At 36.9% G+C, this 19,270-nt stretch overlaps 1 protein-coding gene across 2 annotated transcripts in view; it reads right to left on the bottom strand.

The window, feature by feature from the left end:
* Positions 1 to 19,270, bottom strand: part of wdr27 (WD repeat domain 27) — a 48,973-nt gene that overhangs the window by 27,992 nt on the left and 1,711 nt on the right. For both annotated transcript variants that reach the window (XR_013800216.1, XM_079635375.1), the window contains exons 2-21: positions 17,871 to 18,044; positions 16,928 to 17,072; positions 16,654 to 16,778; positions 16,111 to 16,224; positions 14,759 to 14,810; positions 14,587 to 14,657; positions 14,364 to 14,490; positions 14,139 to 14,241; positions 12,989 to 13,077; positions 11,802 to 11,860; positions 11,241 to 11,374; positions 10,891 to 10,964; positions 8,634 to 8,718; positions 7,848 to 7,919; positions 7,632 to 7,741; positions 7,099 to 7,188; positions 6,364 to 6,485; positions 5,154 to 5,275; positions 4,263 to 4,360; positions 3,580 to 3,701 (exon numbers count right to left, since the gene is read on the bottom strand). Coding sequence is in view for 1 of the 2 variants with exons in the window: in XM_079635375.1 (XP_079491501.1) it covers positions 3,580 to 3,701; positions 4,263 to 4,360; positions 5,154 to 5,275; positions 6,364 to 6,485; positions 7,099 to 7,188; positions 7,632 to 7,741; positions 7,848 to 7,919; positions 8,634 to 8,718; positions 10,891 to 10,964; positions 11,241 to 11,374; positions 11,802 to 11,860; positions 12,989 to 13,077; positions 14,139 to 14,241; positions 14,364 to 14,490; positions 14,587 to 14,657; positions 14,759 to 14,810; positions 16,111 to 16,224; positions 16,654 to 16,778; positions 16,928 to 17,072; positions 17,871 to 18,026 (2,070 nt within the window). In the remaining variant the exon portion in view is untranslated. The remainder of the gene's footprint in view (positions 1 to 3,579; positions 3,702 to 4,262; positions 4,361 to 5,153; positions 5,276 to 6,363; positions 6,486 to 7,098; positions 7,189 to 7,631; positions 7,742 to 7,847; positions 7,920 to 8,633; positions 8,719 to 10,890; positions 10,965 to 11,240; positions 11,375 to 11,801; positions 11,861 to 12,988; positions 13,078 to 14,138; positions 14,242 to 14,363; positions 14,491 to 14,586; positions 14,658 to 14,758; positions 14,811 to 16,110; positions 16,225 to 16,653; positions 16,779 to 16,927; positions 17,073 to 17,870; positions 18,045 to 19,270) is intronic.

The raw sequence follows: 19,270 nt of genomic DNA, 5'->3' as shown, positions 1-19,270 counted from the left end.
ATATTAAGTAGCACATCCATTTTCAATTGCCAATGATTAACTTTTGTGATAATAATAATAAGAAAAAGAAATGTTTTTTGAGCATCAAATCAGCATATTAGAATAATCTCTGAAGGGACACTGAAGACTGGGGTAATGATGCTGAAAATTCAGCTTTGATCACAGAAATAAAATACATTTTACAAATATTAAAATAGAAAACAGTTATTTTATTTTGTAATAACATTTTACAATATTGCTATATTTTTTATTAAATAAATGCGTCCTTCATGAGCATAAGCGACTTAATCTTACTTTTATGTAAATGGAGTGGAGTCCAATGTCAGTCCAACAGTTTCACAGATGCAAAGGGATAATATGCAGATGTTCATAAAACATCACCCTCAACAGACAGAATATGCTTACCCAACATGCTTGGCTTAAGCGAGATCCTCCCTCAACTTATTTCATGTTTCCGTCCTAATCTGTAAACCTGAGGGATTTAGACCAAGATACTCAGCAAGATAAATGGGACACGCGAGGCCTACAACTTAGGCCCACCTTGGAAAACCTCACACAACTGTGGTTTGGATTATCCCAACTAAACCGGTGAACTTTTATCCTTCAAAAGAAGAAGACATCATTTCTTGCATAACGTTCCGAAAGGCCTTATATAATGGGAGGACGGGAGTGCCAAACTGCAGAGAAAAATTTGCTTTGGAAAATGAACTTGTTAAGCAACTCCCAACACGAGCTGAATCCGTTCATTATCTTTCACTCCCTTCAAGGATGCCACACATTAAGGTTGAGGTTGAATTTGGATATTCAGAATAATCTACTTCTTCCTGACTACACTGAGCTCCTGTTCAAAGAAGCCTGAATAAAGTCATATCTGGGTGTGGACGGTAGTATTAGTATGGGGCCCCATTTCCCCTCAGTATGATTTCCCAGCAAACAAAACTCATCCAATCAGCTTCATTAACTATAATTATCTTTAAGATGAGGGCTCAGTCAGTATTTCCTTGGTATTGTTTCTGAAAGTGACTTCATCATGGTTGCCATGGATATGAGGTTAACCCAAGAGCAAAGTGAGTCAGAAGCAAAGCATATTACTTTGGGTTTACAACAAACCCAAAGCACAGGCCAGACACACAACAAAAATACATACACAACCCGCAAACAGCTTAAGTGGTTTGTAATTCCAATTTTAGTGTTGTAACTCAAGGGTCCCACCAGTATTGAGTCGTGTGCACCTTGTAAATGACCACTGAGGTCAGACAATTCAGAGTGAAAAGGACACTGGCCTCTCTGCAGCATGAGCGTCACTGCTTTGTTTTTAAAATGGTGGTCACAACAAAACAAATTCTAGAGGGTTGAGTAAAAGGCTGGTGGTACATACTTGCCCTTGATATTAACAAAAATACACGAACATTCAAAAGGTTAGCCAGTAAATAATATTTTGAAAGAAGTTTCTTATGCTCACCAAGACTAAGACTGCATTGATGTGCAGAAAATACAGTAAAAACAGTCTGAAATATTCTGAAATATTACTATTGAAGAACTTAAAGGAGAACTCCGGCGCAAAATGAACCTTTGGTCTAATTACACATTGTTACCTAGTCAACCGTTATCTGAGATTTGTTTTCATGATTATCGAATGTAAATAGTTTTATCTCTAAAATCAGTTTAGCCTATAACGCTAGTATAACGCTAGTATATGGGGCATTGAGTAATGACAAATAAAAATCGCTTGTTAATACCACTAACAAGGTTCAAAATAGCCCCACACTAACACGGTAGCATAATGAGGGTCCCTACCTTCAAACCGAAGCATTGAGAACTTTGTCAGTGTCCAGACAGTTTAATAAGAAGATATTTTATACATACAGTCAACTTCACGTATACAGGCAGAAGCCATCTTTGAAAAACAGTCTCTACCAGTCGATCTACGAATGCCGATCCAAGTGCGCTGGACCATATGAGATTCTACACAGTTCAGCGCACTTGGATCGGCGTTCGTAGATCGCAATCATGAAAACAAATCTCAGATAACGGTTGACTAGGTAACAATGTGTAATTAGACCAAAGGTTCATTTTGCGCCGGAGTTCTCCTTTAACTTATTCCTGTGATCATGGCAAAGCTGGATTTTTCGTATCATTACTCCAGACTTCAGTGTCACATGATCCTTCAGAAATCAATCAATCAATATGCTAATTTGGTGAAAACAGTTGTGCTGCTTAATATTTTTGTGGAAACTGTGATACGTTCCAGTATTCTTTGATGAATAGAAGGTTCAAAAGAACAGCATTTATTTGATTTATTTTATTTTATTTTAGCATTTGCTCATTTTCAAGTCAAAACTGCAAGGACAATATTTTTCAGTAATATACGATTACAAATAAAACATACCAAATAATTTAAATCACTTTAATAGCTAAATTCCTCTCATTTTTTTTAAATATAATATACCAGGAATGGCTCCTAAAATAATTTTTTTAGACGTTAAATTGGTTTTTAGTTGCCAAATAAGAAAACTGTAAGGATGATTTAAAAGGTAGTAAAATATTTGTATTATCCGGCGCAGTCAGTCTCTGGAATGTTTCGGGACACTGTACACATTTTGAAGAACTGTATAAATGGGCCTGTTTACACCCGGTCCCTTCATGCGTTGGATAGCTATCTAATTTGTTAAAACAGTTCCATTTACACTTGGCCACATAAATGTGTTTCAGCAAAACAAATATACATCCAATCTTCAATTCCCGCTCTATATGTAAATTTAATAGAGGTCACGTCAACAAAAGTAACAGATATGAGCTGCATTTTATTATCTAATTTCAAGATCAAAGGCCGCAATAGGAGGTAGTGCAGAAATGTATTATAAACACTGTTCTGTGATTTACTAATAAAACAGCTTAGTTACTGAAAAGTTCTAGCATATAATTCTTAGTAACTAAAACCCACCACTTCACTATTAGTAGTAGAGTGACGCTGCCATGTAGAATTAATTCATACGCAATCTTTCTCCCACTAATACATTCATAGAAATGTAATCTTTACTAATGCTACTTTATCTGTATCAATTTTAGAACGAGCAGAATTATGTGAGAAATATAACGACCCGAAGAACTGATAAAAACAAGCTGTATTGTCGGAGCAGTAGCCTTGTGGGCAGCACTGTGTCATATGCCATAGCTTTGAAAAAATAAATAAATCTGAAGTAATTTAACCCCTAGGTTATACCATGTCATTCCGCTTTATAACACGCCCTCACACAATATTACATTTTTTTTGTTGTTGTATTTTTAATCGAATAAATGCAGCCTTGGTGAGCAGAAGAAACTTCTTTTAAAAACACAAAAAATCATACCGATCCCAAACTTTTGAATGGCAGTGTATGTCTCCCTTATTTGTTTTAGGTCTTGGAGTCTTTACTAATGAGCTGATGATGATAAAGTATGTTTGATTAGTGAGTAATATAAACGTGTACTGTTTGGGGGACCTTCAGAAACAATGATGGGAAACAAGTGGTCTACATACAACAATCCCTTATTTCAAAAGAACAAGGAAAATGACATCATATGGTTTTATTCTCTTACCTTGTTCTGGGTGAGGTGGTGGACGGCTCTACAGTGGGCATCAGGGATCTGAGTGGCTATACAGCCCTGGTTCATATCGAACACCTGGATGGAGCGGTCAGCGCCAGCAGCCAAGATGATATCTGATATACTGTGGTTAAAGAGGTACGGTTAAGTCCTGTCACCTTTAAAGAAAACCAATATGGTTAAATAACAATTTTCTGAATAGTTCATGACTTTTATAGCACTACCAAAGAGGGCATGAGATTACCCTCTACATTATAATCTGTACAAGCTTTATTATTTCAGAATCCTAAGTACACGCAACATTTCATCATTACGCTGATGTGTTCCACTGCATGTGCTGCAAAATCAGGCCAACTACATTACCTTACGCAAGGATAGGCTAAACTGAACAGACTGCAGTGTTCAGAACATTTATTGCTTAATAAATTACATGTAAAACATTTAATAAGGAAAAGGTTCGGACACACTTCTCAAGAGCTTAAAAAACTTTAGATCTAAAAGCATATATGTTTAAATGCTTGAAATTCAGTTTGTTGCCAAATATAAATGTGTATGTAAATTTACAGTCGATGTATTCATATCTACCAAAATCTTCTATTGCTCATGCAATGACACCTTCAGCTATCGCTTTTTGAATTGTGCAAAGCATATATTCTCCGTCAGGTTTTTTAGGATACAGGAGTAGAAGTCATTGATCGCCGACATTGAAGTGATGTCTGTTCCTGACTTCATGCTTAATTTACTGGCCAGTTTGGACTTGCTTCTTTGCGTATACCTGTGTTATAGGAGAAGGAAGAGCAAAAGATTTTTTAAGCACTGTCCATAAAGCTAATGATTCTGAAATATAAATGTTTCTATGGATAATAACAAAGGCCAAACCTAAACATAACCCTTACACAACAATATTATTGTATTTTTGAACAAATAAATGCAGCCTCTGTGATTTCCGAAACATTATAAATTCTTACCGACTCCCAAATTTCTTTTAACAGTATCAACTGTGATTGCATATGGACCATTTTAGAAAAATATGGAAGAAAAAAAAGAAATATGCAGTCTTTATATGAGTAGCATAATGCTGAAAAAGCTCTTGTGCACATAATAATTCTCTGTAAGAGGGATAGAAGATGTTCCATCATAAATAGAATATGATGTGCAATATCTGGCTCATGTTTCATTTCCATCTCTTCCAGGGATTCCCCAACACTTGTGTTTAAGCATATAAAGATAGGGTTTCTTCTCCGAAATAATTAATGGGTTCTCCACTGACGAGAACTCACCCTAACAGACATCCATACTGTGACCATGACCACAACCAAAAAATACACAGAAATGATACACAGCAGGAAGCCTGAAGTAGGTGTTTGTAATATTAAACAGTGTTAACTAGAGTTTAAATTAGGATTTTGATATATGGCTATACATCTGATCGCCTGGCATACTTCCAGTTTTTACATCCCTCGAACTGAGCCTTGCTTTTGTCAGACCCGATCTTCAGTTATTGTACGGTCATCAGTACCCTGCGTTTACCCTTTCTCACTGTCTATGCTTGTGTGTGTGTCCCGTACCTCTTGATGTCATCTCTTGTGGTGTCCAGATGGTAAAGGTACAGCATTAGATTTGATCCTGACGCCAGCAGTAAAAACTTGTCCAGATAATAAAACTGAGCCGTTCTGATGGGCTTTGTGAACTGCAAAAGCATGAAGTTAAACAAACAGTGCATAAATAGACAGTCAGTAATTCACATCAACATCGCAGTTTATTAATAGCCTTTAAATAAGTGCTAAGTGCATTCATATGACACATCGTATAAATTACAGCACCATATCAGTTTAAAATATCAAGATCTCAGTCATTCTCTCTTTTTACCAAAGATGGAGTGTGAAGAGATGAATGAGGATAGAGGAACATTGGAATGTTGTTTTTTCTGTCTGGAAAATATGAGATTATTGAAAGTCAATGAGAGACAATTTGGTGAGTGGAATATGAGTGCTACTGGATATTTAGCGTATGCAAGTACGTGAATGTGTGTAGTTTCTAGCTCATGATTTAAAGCATCGTTGCCTTCCGAAATGTGCGCAGTTGCTCTATTATCATCAATACCACAAGGGCCGATATTAGTGTAAACGGTCTGCTTTTATTATGCCATTTAATTTTTTTTTAAAATCTTACTTTTTACTTATTTTTATGCTACCAGTCAAACCTTGACTCCTTGTCTGCAATGTGCTTGCCAAACATTTGTCCTCGTTTGTTTGCATATTTACTATTTCTGGCCAAAATGACTCAAGATTTTCTCTTTAATATAAATGACACAAACACTGATGCATTGGGTCATATTTGGCTCCACAGATACACACACAGGTGCACAAGTCTTGAAGACTGGGTGGGAAGACACCAGAGAGAAACTGTAAGCCAGAATGTGACCGAAGAAAACTGATTTGAATGAACTTCAGTTGTGTTGGGAGTTCTGGGAAAGAAGGAAATTAGGGTTTAGAGAGGTCTGCAAGTGTTTAGAGCACTGATGTGACTTGCACAGATGCTTTGATGTTCCAACAGAGGAATACTGCCAAGACAAACACTTCTCACAGGAGTACGCATTCAAATGCAAATGAATTTCTTGAATCTTAAAACTTTTCTTCACATGCTTTGCTCATTTGTTCACTCTGAGCTGGGCTTGACTATAATTATAGGTACTGCAAAAGCTCAGAACTAATATAAACTTTTAAATTGCTCATGTCAGTGCAAGGACTGTATTTGGCTTAATTGTTGATACGTTACCATGGTCAGAACAGGTTCAGAAGCACTTGCAGTCCAGATGCAAAGGGTGGGGTCCTCAGACGTACTCAAAAACCACCGCCTGCTATGACTCCAGCATACAGTGTTCACAGCCTTACTGTGCCCTGCAAACAGAGAACAGCAGTCAATTGAGGAACAACATATCTCTAGTTTAAAATTCGGATGCCAAGGTCCCCAAAAATGATGATCCCCTTGCAAGGAACCCTCTACTAAAACTATGCAGGCAGCTATGAAACTATATTAGACTAAAAAAAAAAAAATAGTACCGGTAAGCCTGAAATTATAAAGACAACATTTCAGACATTTAATTTCAGAGCATTCCTGTCTAAACTCTCCACAAAAGCATATGAGGACTGGACATCTGTTATTGAAATGAATGACATGAACTGTTGAGTGACAGGAGCTGAAAACACAAAAATATGTAGGCATATTATGATATATATAAATTGCAACACATGTGTGAACTGTTGTTACGCTCTTCGTTGTTTATAACAATCCCTAGTCCAATGAAAAGAACGTCTATTGCAGGGACAAGAAGGGCCTCCAAATATCAGAATTGCCCAACTGTCAGTTTCAGCTGTGCTGTCAGAATGGCACGTAAAAATTCAAATACTGAATCAATTCCTTTGCGGCCACTCGTTCAGGAAATGAAAATAATAGACATGCAAAGGAATTTTACAAAAATAAACACTACAGATCTGAAGCTCTCCCAACTACCTGTGTAGACAGCTGGGTTACCGGTGAGTGGAGAGTTATACAACAAAACCGAACTGTCTCCAAGACCACACACAAGCTGCTTTCCATCTCCTAGACACAAAAATAGAAAGTTAACAGACAAAAACGAAGGCATAATTAGTTCAAAAATGACGCTCCTGAGGCGAAAGTCTAAAACTAAAGCACTAAAGCACTCTTAAAAACAGGCGTGCACAACTTTATTGTGTTTAACTCCAGGAGTCTACTCTGATTTGCTGCTGCTGCTACAGTATATTGTATCTTTATGTGAGACCACAGGAGAACCAAAAATGCAAATAATCAAAAAGCAAATGATCGTTAGCTACTGCTATTAAGTGCTGTTGGTCATGCATGAAGTTGGAAAAGAAACTGTGTGCTATGCAATGTTAAGCCAATAAAATTACAGAAGGTTACTATAGTGCTATAGGGTGCTATAGGGTTACACTTTGTGTAGAAGAAGTTTGACCATAAGAAAAACTCACATGCTTGAAGCCTAGTGTGACCGTACCATTACTCACCTGAGTACTGTAGAGAGTTGACTGTGGTTGGAGTTGTGGAAACCATTAAATGAGTGTAAGGCATACTTGGTGCTTCAAAATGTGATGGGTACTCATTTAAGAGGCCTTTTCTGTTGAAAAACAGCACGTACTGTAGATTTCAGCAGAAGCTACAATGATCTTATTGAGTACTGCTGCATTCTTGAGACTCTGTTCTTAAACTGGCAAAATACTTACGTATTTGTGCTAGTTGTTGAGGCAGGGTGGGTTTTCTTCTTAATGTTGGTCTTTGGTCTAAACATTGTCCGACTATAAAAGAGATATATGCTATAGTTTATTGTCTAATTCCTGAAAAAAAAAACCAATAGAACATACTCTAGTTTTCATACACAAGGTACTTGAACTGGCCACAGAAACCACATTTGTGATCTGCTTTGAGATGAGAGCGATTCTACTAAGATGGTCCTTAAATACATCATGAAGATACTTCCCCAAGGTCCTCTTGTTCCTTCACTACATAATATTGCAACAACAAAAAAATCTTAAGACAAAAAAGCCTTTCAGTAAAGTGAGTCTGAGCAGGCCTGTAGGTTCCGTGGAAACGGAATTAAACAGTGTTTAAATGAATATCATGCAATTGACCTCAGATTAAACTCCAAAATTACAGCATGGAAGATATTAGGTATGAGTACAATTAGAGTCATTTGCTGTAAGTCACATTTCAAAGCTACCAGAACACAGCCTGAGTAATATTTTTTATAATTCTATAGAACTTCTTAGTCTATATTAATGTTGTTCCTAAAAGGAAGTTTTGACATATTCCCCATTTTATAAATATCTAAAACTCTCATTACACACACTGAAGGGATGAATTTCACACATTTTCTAAATGTTGTACTCAACAGGGAGATTGATAGCTTACAACGTTCAAAGCCTGAAACCATGCAAACCTGAAACCGTAAAGTTTGTTAGACTTCTGTTCTGACCCTAAAATGCATTTCTCTGTGTCGTCTACTGACTTACTGAGGAGCTGCATTGTATCCTGATGACTTCACTTGTGTGTGAAAAACTAAAGCCTGATCCTTCACACTCTTCTGACAGCTCACACCTAGAAGACAAAAAAGAGAACAGGTCAGTCATATAATTAAGATCTACCTATATGTAGTCTGAACATTATCATAATCGTGTGGCACCAACACTATAGTTTTAAACAAGTTTGATAGATGCTTACTAAAGCGTGTAATAACCCAACTGCTGTTTAGCTATTTTCATAACTCTCATTTCACTCGTCAGTCTCTTTCCACTCACATAATAAAATATGTTTTTCTTGCCCATATATTTATTTATTTGGTAAGAAGCTCTGCTTGATACTGTACAGTCAGTTGGTTATTATGGCAAAATATACCCTTTCAGGATGACATTTTATTTGGGTTTATTTTGTGATACTGCACAGTTGACTGTACATTTTACCTGACTAAAGAGTTATTGACCACAACATTTATACTAATAGGAACTTATTCAAATAAAAAGTCATATTACAGTAAAAAAAGATGTCATATGATACAAATCACAACCTGAAGAACTGACATTTTTCCAAGTTTCCTTCTCTTCAGTGAACTCATTTTTTCCAGCTCCATTAAATCTAATGCACACTTTTCCAAAAACGGTTCCTCTGTCAACCACAGACTAAACGTATATTCTGAAAAGGGGCTTATAAATGCAACTGCTTTCTAAAGCAGAGTGTTCAGTCCTGCTCCTGGAGGGCCAACGTCCTGCTGAGTATAGCTCCAACATGCCCCAACACACTTGCCTGGAACTTTCTAGTAATCCTGAAAACCATGATAGCTGGTTCAGATGTGTTTAATTAAGATTGGAGCTAAACTCTGCAGTGTAGTGGCCCTCCAAAGCCAGATTGGACACCCCTGTCCTAAAGGCATCAAATAGATAAGGATTAAAATCAGTTAAATTCGTTATTGTGCGTTATTGTACTTTTTGGACATTATAAAAAAGGTCCAGTAATAAGTTCAGTCAATAAGGAATTATGTACAGTATTCTTTCATAGCTCATACTTATTTCTGTGGTATCCCAAATTGTTTCATTTTACATTGGCAAATGGTACAGAAACAGTGTACCAAAGAGAAGTAGTGGTTTCGGTTCATTGTCAACAAACCACATCCTGACATAACCCATTCTTCAAGAATGTTACTCTGTTCTGAGAACAGTGATCAGCCTGTTATCAGACCTTTAATCACACAGACTACACTGCTGGATCTTGACTAGTGCATGTCAAACCCCAGCAGCAGGAAGAAAATGAGTTGTCCTAGTTATGGTATTGACTTAGGCCCCAGAAAGAGCTATGGAATAAATGTAAACCTCTGAGGATATGTAACTCTAGTAAGGAAGAGAAATAATGCCCAGATGGAGATGGAAGAAGAGCCTCCCTTAAGGGAAAAAGAGTAATGATGATGATGGATTGCTTTTACATCTATGAAACATATAAGAATCATTATTCAGTTAAAACACACACTAAAAAAAAAGTGTTCGCAAGGAAATAAAATAGCTTTAAAAAGTATTTTAGAATTTCTTTGATTTATTTTAATTTTGAGAATAGGAGAGAGAATGTAAGTACTACTGTAAGTCAGTATGTGGGTCACATATATTACTGTACTGTTTTTGCTGTATTTTTGATAAAATAAATGCAGCCCAAACTTTTCAAATGAAATACCACATAAATACGCTGCCACATTTATTTTTATGGGTACATTTTTAGTCTTTTGAATAATATGCAGTGATGAATCATGCAAATTAAGACCAAGATCATGTGTTAAGAAAATAAATAGGGTCTATTCTGATTTGATGTTGGATTTTGTGACATAGTTTGGGGCTTGTCTCTTCATTCTGTGGTTATCAAAACCCTGTATCTGTGTGACTTCAGACACCAGATGGCATCAGACTGTTTTACTGAAGATAAATATTTAAGAGTGACATTTTTATTGGACGGTTTACTTTCCATGCATTTCAAAAGTATTTCAAATAAACCCAAATATCTCAAACTGCAGTCTTTAAAGAACACTGCTGTGCATAATGACAAAGTTATATTGTGGTACAGACCTTTCGCCAGGCTAGAAAGATTAACATCTTGGACAGTAATTTGTTAGCTTCATAAATTTTACCTTAGAGGGGTGTCAATAACACTAAAACGCCACCAAAGGTGGTGATTTATTTATTTGGCAAACGTGTGTGTGTGTGTGTGTGTGTGTGTGGTTTTGTGAACTCCAACCTATTTTTCTCTGAGGTTTTGAGTCCTGTTTCGCCAGCTCAGCATTCAGAGGGGACATAGTCATCAGAGGAGAGCTGAAAAATTGCGAAAATAAAGGAAAAAATTGCAGAAACTCAAGCGGGGAAAAACAACATAAATAGACTTCTATTACTGGAAATAATAAAATACAGAATTTTCCATTGTGGTAGTTGACTCATCAAGAACAAACAATATATATACTAAAGATAGTTCTAGCTAAAACCAAAATCAAACAATGAGTAAATTATTCTTGAATGTTGTTTAAAATGATACTCTGCATATCCTAAATCCAAGAACCTCCTGACCAGTGGCTGAAAGATACGTTTTGCTACCTGGGCACGACTGAAAGATGCTCTTCCACAGAGAAGCTCTTCGCCATCCTAAAGCAGAGCTCGTCCAGCCAGGCACTGTTAACCTCAAAAAGGACGACTGAATTCCCAAATAGAGAGGACACCAAACAACACATCTAACCAGAAAGAGAGAGAGGATGAGGGTAGTCCTTATGTCATACTGTGTCGTACACAGACAACTTTCCTCCCAGAATGCAAACCACAGTCAAACCTTGTAAAAACTTTACATCTTAAATAATCCGGGCTTTTAGAAACTGTAAACTGCTAATTACAGGGCTGTAAAAATACCAAAGGTGCTATACATGTGAGCTCTAGAGTGGCCTAAGGTTAACTATGGGAATCATTAAAAAAAATAGCAAGTACAGGACTTCTATGAAGGTGATCCTCACAGTTTGCCTTTAATATGGAAATGTATTCTGTTAAAAAAATCATCATAAGAATCTATCAAGGGCTGTACAGACAATACTGTAAATCAATCAAATATTGTATGTGTATACACAATGCATTCTTTTACAGACACCAAAAATGTAACACAGTACTTACGTTGCCACCATGTCCATGGGTGATGTCCCATGATTCTGCTATTGAAATGCTAAGCTCACCTGTCAGGGGAAAATGCAAAACTTCAAAAGATCTGAAACTAATTTAGATTTAGAGATAACCAGGCAAATATTTAATAATTACTGTATTTCTGAGTGTTTAACCAGGGGTCAGTTGCATCAACATAGTCATTATGTTAAGTCTAAAAGAAATGGGAGCTCTACCGCAAGTTCTACCGGGAAGAATCTAATGTCACGTCATTCATTAACCACAGATCTAGCCAATCATCACTCGACATATGAGTATAAGTCCGGTTAACACCAATTACTACGTCCGCAGATGCTGATGCCGGCGTTCAAACAACTGTTAAATAAATCTTATTCATACTTTTTTTTTCCTCCTGAGTCTTTCTAGTAGAACTAATTTGACCATAAAGCAGTTAGTTAGGGGTAATAATGAGTATATTTTTCAGTATAGTTTTTAATGTAACTGACATAAAAAAAAATTATGACCAGTCTCAGTCTTGAAGAAAAATATTTGATGACTAACTTGTAAGACTAGTCTTAGCAGTTTACGCAACCAGCCACAGGAGAAATTAGTGTATTTGAAAGAAGACAAACAGACATTCTTAACCCTCTGCATTTATAATGATGGTGACTTTTTCACTGTTTAAATGTATTCCTAGGAAGCCACTGGTTATAAAACAAATCATAATGTTTATACATATTTTTTAGGTGAATTTCATTTTGAGGTTGCAAGATTTTTACCAATGTTATCATTAAGTGTACAAGTACTTACGCACTGACTTTCTAAAGTTTCATAATCCTGGAATATTCCAAGTTAGAAAACCCAAACCCTAAATGGTTTTCTCATAGCAGCCCGCTGACACTCTAAAGTTTTGTTAGGTTATGCCGAAAATTATTTATCTATCATTTAGCTACTGAACTTGTTGTAAAATGCATAACATTCAAATTGTTGATCACTATGACCTACTGTTGCATTTATTTGTATTATATTTATGCTATTTAAGTGAACATTTTTTTAATGTGTTGTCATTTTCTACTAATAAACATACCAGGAACTGAGATCAAAAAATAAAAACAGGTCAAATTGATGACAAATGGGCAAATTTGAACCTAAAACATGTTTAGGTATCTCCATTCCAAGAGTTAAGATAAAACCTATCATGCCTTTGAGTGGAAGAATCTTGAGAAGCTCTGAAGTATCCAGGTCAAGCAGATAAAGCCCATCAGAACTTCCGATCCACACACAACTTCCTCTATGGAAAAAGTACAAAGAAGAGACTGTTTGCCAAAAGACACTAAAAGGAACTAAGGCCTGGTTAATGTAACTGAGTACAACAGAAAAAGAAAAGAAAAGTAAAAAAGATCTCTATTGTATAGGCCTACTGTTATCATTCAAGTCTCTATAATATAGAACATCTATATGAAAGCCTGTAATATTGAATTGAGACTACAGTGGCAGACTCTATTATTAGAGATTGCACAAGCTTGCTCTTAAGGAAAACTGCACTAAAGCTTTGAAAACTTGATTTAAGTCAGTGTTCAAACCTCTCGTATTGCAGTGCAAATCATAAAGTGGCAGGGGTCAAGGGTCATCTCTCCTGTCTAATAAACTAGAGTTGTTGAGGTAACATGTTGTTTTCTAAGAATTACTGGGACAATGTGAAGAATTCATGCACAGTTACAACTAAGTGTGAGTGTGTAAAAGAAGAAATTAAATTAATATATTTTATATTGTAATACAAGTAAAGGTTTTTGTCCAAGTTGAAAGTGGTTAGTATTAATGCTTTAGAAAACAAAGTAATTTTTGTGACCTTGCCATATTCCAGCAAAGACTATTGGGGTCTGCAGACATTCCTCCAACAGTGTTTACAAAATTTCATATAATGACATGATTTTCATGTCATGCCGCGCATTTGTGTTCACCTCTGAAGTCAGCAGGGCCGTCCCAGGCTCTGTTGGTGCCCTAGACGAGAGTTTAGATACTCTGACTAACTAAAACACCTATGATTGGCCATTGTGTTCAAGAGATCAACAGACATGTCTGTGATTGGCTTCATTGCTCAACGCTGCAAAAACACATAACCTGCAAACCCTACAGATGTCCTCTGCTTCCAACCATCTTGTCATAGCTGTAACTGTAGATTGGACAGCATGAAACCAGAGCATGAAACCAGAAACAGGGGTATAATGACTTCTTATTGTGGTATATGCAATCTAACCTTCCCATGTCTGCCTTACATAATTTCTCACCCCTGAAATACCACAACTGCACAACCAGATAACGGTGAACAACAAAAACGGGCCAAAGACATACCCCTGCTGCAGGCTAGCATGGCTTGACTGTGGTCTCTGTGCCCAGATTCTCAGAACAGGCTTTGTTGTCTCCATTGTTCCTCTCACATCATTACGAGTCATTCCTAACAAAGCACACAGATGAAGCTTACATTGAAGCAGATGTATCGTTTTCCACAGTGAGGTAGGCACATGAAAAACAGGAGTCATACACAGTCTGAATTGTGGCATGTGGGTTTTTTCTGACCATCTGTTTCATTTTGAGGTGGGTTGATTTTCCTGAGGTTTCTCTCATACTTCTGTTCAAGCTTCGAAAGGTCCAGTTTTGTCACCAAGCGACATTTGTGGTCCACAAGGAGAGTGTAGCACCAAAGCTTGAATCACAGACATTCCAACATAAATAAAGCAATATATGGATTACACAAAAGAGGCTGAAAGTGTTTGTGTGTGTGTGTATGTATATGACTCACCTGTCCATCACCAGACCCTGTGATGAACTGACTGTTTTGCTCCATGAAGAACAGACTAAGCAGTGGATACGCTGTGAAACAGAAACATCACTACATATACTCTACATTTACAATGAGTGAAGAATTTCAATTTCTGTTGTATAAATATTGGTGTTAGAAATTATACACCAACCTGATAGAACAGCAGATTCAAAGAGAATATCCCCCTTCCTCACATCCCATATCTGTTACAAAAAATAAAGCCATAATATAAAAACATGTATATACTGTATATATATATATATGCTCAAATTTGATGGGTACAATAAGTTGTTATGACCCCGGTTTTACAGACAAGGCTTAAGCCTAGCCCTAGACTAAAATAAATGTTTGAGCTATTTTAACTAAAAGCAACTTGCACTGACATATCTTAATATATTGGGCCCTATTTTAATGATCTAAGCGTATAGTCTAAAGCGCAGTGTATAGTCTAAGGGCGCAAGTGCACTTAGTCCGAATCCACTTTTGCTAGTTTAACGACAGGAAAATGGTCTAAAAGGGTTGTCCCTATTCTCTTAATGAGTAATGGCTGTGTTTTGGGCTTTAAGTGCAATAAACCAATCAGAGTCTCATCTCCCAATCTCTTTAATTCGCGGCATGGCGGATTCGCTATTTACATGGCGGAATTTTATAGTGGAAAGACCGAACGTGTCTCCAGAGCGCAAACGGATCTGCTCGTGCGCAAGGTAAAAGTGCGCAAGCATACCATCTACGGGACAAGCCGGATTCCTTCCACCATATCTTTATGAACACAATAATCTTTTACATTGTAATCCTTTTATTTTTAATATTTGACATGTTTGTGTGCGTCCCTGTGTGTGTAATCAGCTAAATGTATGCGTGTTGTGGACCCGCCTATAGGCGCACATTACAAACGCGCTAATAACTAAAAAATCAAGTCTATTTCAGTTGCCTCAAAATAGCAACGCGCCAACAATGCACCCGAACACACCTCGTTTTCAGACCAGCACACCCATGGGTGCACAAATGCATTTGCTATTTAAACAATGTGACGCAGGACGTGAAAATGATAACTGCGTCAGGCTGAACTAGTAAAAAGCACTTGCATCACGCTTGGCGCTGCATTGCGCCAGGTGTAAGATAGTGGCCATTGTCTGAAGATGCACACCAGTAATGTTTTTTTCTAAGGCATGTTTATAAAAGCTACTTAAATATCCTAATTGAACTAAGGCCTAATCCTGGCTTAATCTAAGCCCTGTTTGTGAAGGTTTAATGCAGAAGACATTACCGCAAGTCTATGTAGATTTGGAGCTCAAGAAAAATGTCCCATTATTATCAATGTTTAAAACATTTTTGCTGTTATTTTTTATATCTATATCCACATTTCTTTAAGAATTCTTTGATGAATTAAAAAAAAATCTTTCTGACCCCAAACTTTTGAATGGTAGTACACAATAATAATATCTTAGAAAATCCCTATTTACAGGTTAAGCCATGCTGTTCCGGCTTGTATCGCATCTGTACCTTGAATGTTCTGTCTTCTGAGATTGAGATCAGAAGATTAGCATCCCATGGACAGAACTCTGATGCAGTCACAGGACCAAGGTGAGCTTTCAGCACTCCAAGCACTTCCTCTTTCTATAGGAAACAGATATACAGTGGCCTCAGGTTTTGTGTCTTTATTTATCTTAATGGAAAATATGTTTATTGTTTTATCATTTCATTGAAAGGTGTTTTAGTACATACAGCAAAGACTATCGTATATTCTTAAGCTAATCATTTTTTTTTCTTATATACAAGTCAGAAGTCGATGAGGGGTTTATTCTGATTTTTTTTCGTAAACTGATTTACTGCTGGTTTCATGTGAGTATTTCAAGGTTATCTCTCAAACTTTATGGGCTGGTCGATCACAGCCTGAGTAACGGAATGTTCTGCATGCAGTCTTTGTTCAGCGTTTCATCTGGAGATGGGTCAAGAAGGCATTTTTTTTCTCTCTTTTACCGTTTCAGCATAACTGCTTTTGTTTTCAATTCACTCAACAAAAACGGTGTGCACTTTATTTCATACCTCTGCATTCAATAGAACCACTCTGTAGCCTGAGCATGCTGCCACTTTCCAGCTCAGTGGACATAGTGACAGATGCACCACCCTGCCGAGCAATGTGCCAACAACTCTACCAGAGGCAATTACACCTGGGACACACATGTCATGGTTGTGAGATAAAAAAAAATGACAGACAGAGAATAGCAACATTCTTAAGGGGCACCATTTATATTTCTGGATGTTTTTGACTCCAGAATACAGATAAAAGTATTTTTATAGGTCTATGTGCGCTTATTACCTTCTTTGATTTGTCTGTAGCAGCGATGGATGTCCCAGACAATCACATAATCTTCAGAAGCACTACAGAGGATGAGACGATCACTCACTGTCCCAAACACCATGGCAGACACATCGCAGTGGTGACCAGTTAGTTCCAAGGGAGACTACAGGAAACATTCAAATTAGTTAATCCTAAATATATTTTATAAAAATACAGTATTATTGTAATAACGTGAAATACTATTAGTATTTAAGCAAACTTAATTTCTTTTTATTTTAAACATTTTAAATTATTTTAATTGATCCCTGGGATGTAAAGCTGAATTTTCAGCATCATTACTCTAGTCTTCAGTGTCACATGATCCTTCAAAAATCATTCTAATATGCTGATTTGGTGCTTAATTTTTAATAATGGTTCGTATTATCAATGTTAAAAAAGTTGTTGCTGCTTAATATTTTGCTGGAAATTGTGATAATTTTTTTTAGGATTCTTTGATGAATAGAAAGTTCAAAAGAACTGCATTTATTTGAAATATTTTGTAACATTATAAATGTCTTTTGTGTCACATTTGATACATTTAATGCATTTTTATATATATATATATATATATATATATATATATATATATATACAAAAATGACAATCCAAATGCCTTAGAGTATCACAGTTTCTACTAAAATAAGCAGCACAACTGTTTTCGACATTGATAATGAGAAATGTTTCTTAAGCAGCATATTAGAATTTCCAAAGGATCATGTGACATTGACAACTGGAGTAATGGCAGCGTTGCCATCACAGGAATAATGTACATTTATAACTATATTATTTTAATTTGTAATAATATTGCACATTATTTTTTACTGGATTTTAAATGCAGGCTTTAGTGAGCATAAGAGATTTCTTTCAAAAACATTAGGTTTAATTTTGGCATTCGTTGAAAATAGATGTAAGTGCAAAAGACCTCCAGGTTGTTGTTTTCATAAATCCTTATATTCTTGCCCTGCCATGGGACAGCACAGTGGGAAGGGCAGCAGGTCAGCTGCAGGTGGGACACTGGATTATTGCAAGTTACAGCGAACCTCTCAATAAAATACTGCTCTGAGGTCACAGCAGCCATGGAGTACCCAATAGTCACCTGAAACAACACACAACGAGAAGTCTGAAAAGAAAACAGTGCTTAAGTGTTCAGCAGGGAAGGATGACATCGAACAGGCCTAGTAAAAAGGCAGTGTTAGTAATTACTAGTGTTACTGGACGGAGGTTTTAAAATAACAGGCAATTGCCAAGCACACAGCGCACATGACAGATTAATGTAACATCACCCCTCCCTACGTCAGCTTCAGTTGTAAACTCATACCACACAGGAGTTTGCCGAATTTGAACTCCCAGCCAAATTATAACCCCCTTGTTGAGGCCGCTACCTGGTTACCTAATCCTAACCCCACCACACCTAACCCTAAAAACCTAACTATACTGGGGACTCAGGGGGGGGGGGGGGGGGGGGGGGTGATTAAGATCATCGCCAATGATCTGGCGAGGGACACCTGTTACCAATGCTAGTGGGGAGCGCTCATTTTTAACTGCCGTCAAGAAACCGGTACTGTTAATCTGGCAATTCCCAACGCCAGCGGATCAGAGCACTCTCAATAACTGCCTTATTCGCTGCCCATTGTTTGCCTGTAAATTTGACTATGCTCAACACAATTGGATCAGAGCCCTGCCAGTGCTTTGGCATGTAAAGCCTTTTTACCATGCCATACCATACCATGAATGAACCTAGGGGTCTGTGTAGACCTTAATCTGCCCCGATGGTGTCCCATGAGATTTTTTTATAAAGCATTAGTGGATAAGAAAACAAGTTTAGATGTTTGATAAACTATCATATATGATAGATTTTCCATCATTATGAGTAATCAAACACGACAACATTAAATGAATCAAGCTTGAAAAACAGACATTGTTAAACAGAAATCCTTCTTGAATGTGTAGTTTACAACGTCATAATTTGAACATAATCTGTTGAATTAAATGTATGGGTAGGCTATTTGTTTTATGAACACTTTTTGTTATACTGGTTGGATCTCTCTTCACATCCTGATAGCAATTAATAATATACGTGGTCTAGATATTAAAACATGGACATATACCTTCTGTGGGAAGTCTCAGGACAAATACATGTTCGTCCAATTATTGCATTCGGTCTGAATTTGGGAGCTGTAAACAAACAGCAGTCATCTTTTACAGTTCCTCCTGAACCAAAACAACTATAGCTTATACTGCATTCACATCATGTTGCAACCATAATTACAAGATGGTAACCCATGATGTCCTACCTGGAGCTGTTCACGTCCTCAGACTGGG

Source organism: Phoxinus phoxinus, assembly GCF_949152265.1.
Source record: "Phoxinus phoxinus genome assembly, chromosome: 14".
Taxonomy (NCBI): domain Eukaryota; kingdom Metazoa; phylum Chordata; class Actinopteri; order Cypriniformes; family Leuciscidae; genus Phoxinus; species Phoxinus phoxinus.
Note: the sequence above shows the minus strand (reverse complement) of the source record. Positions and strands in the feature narration are given on the sequence as shown.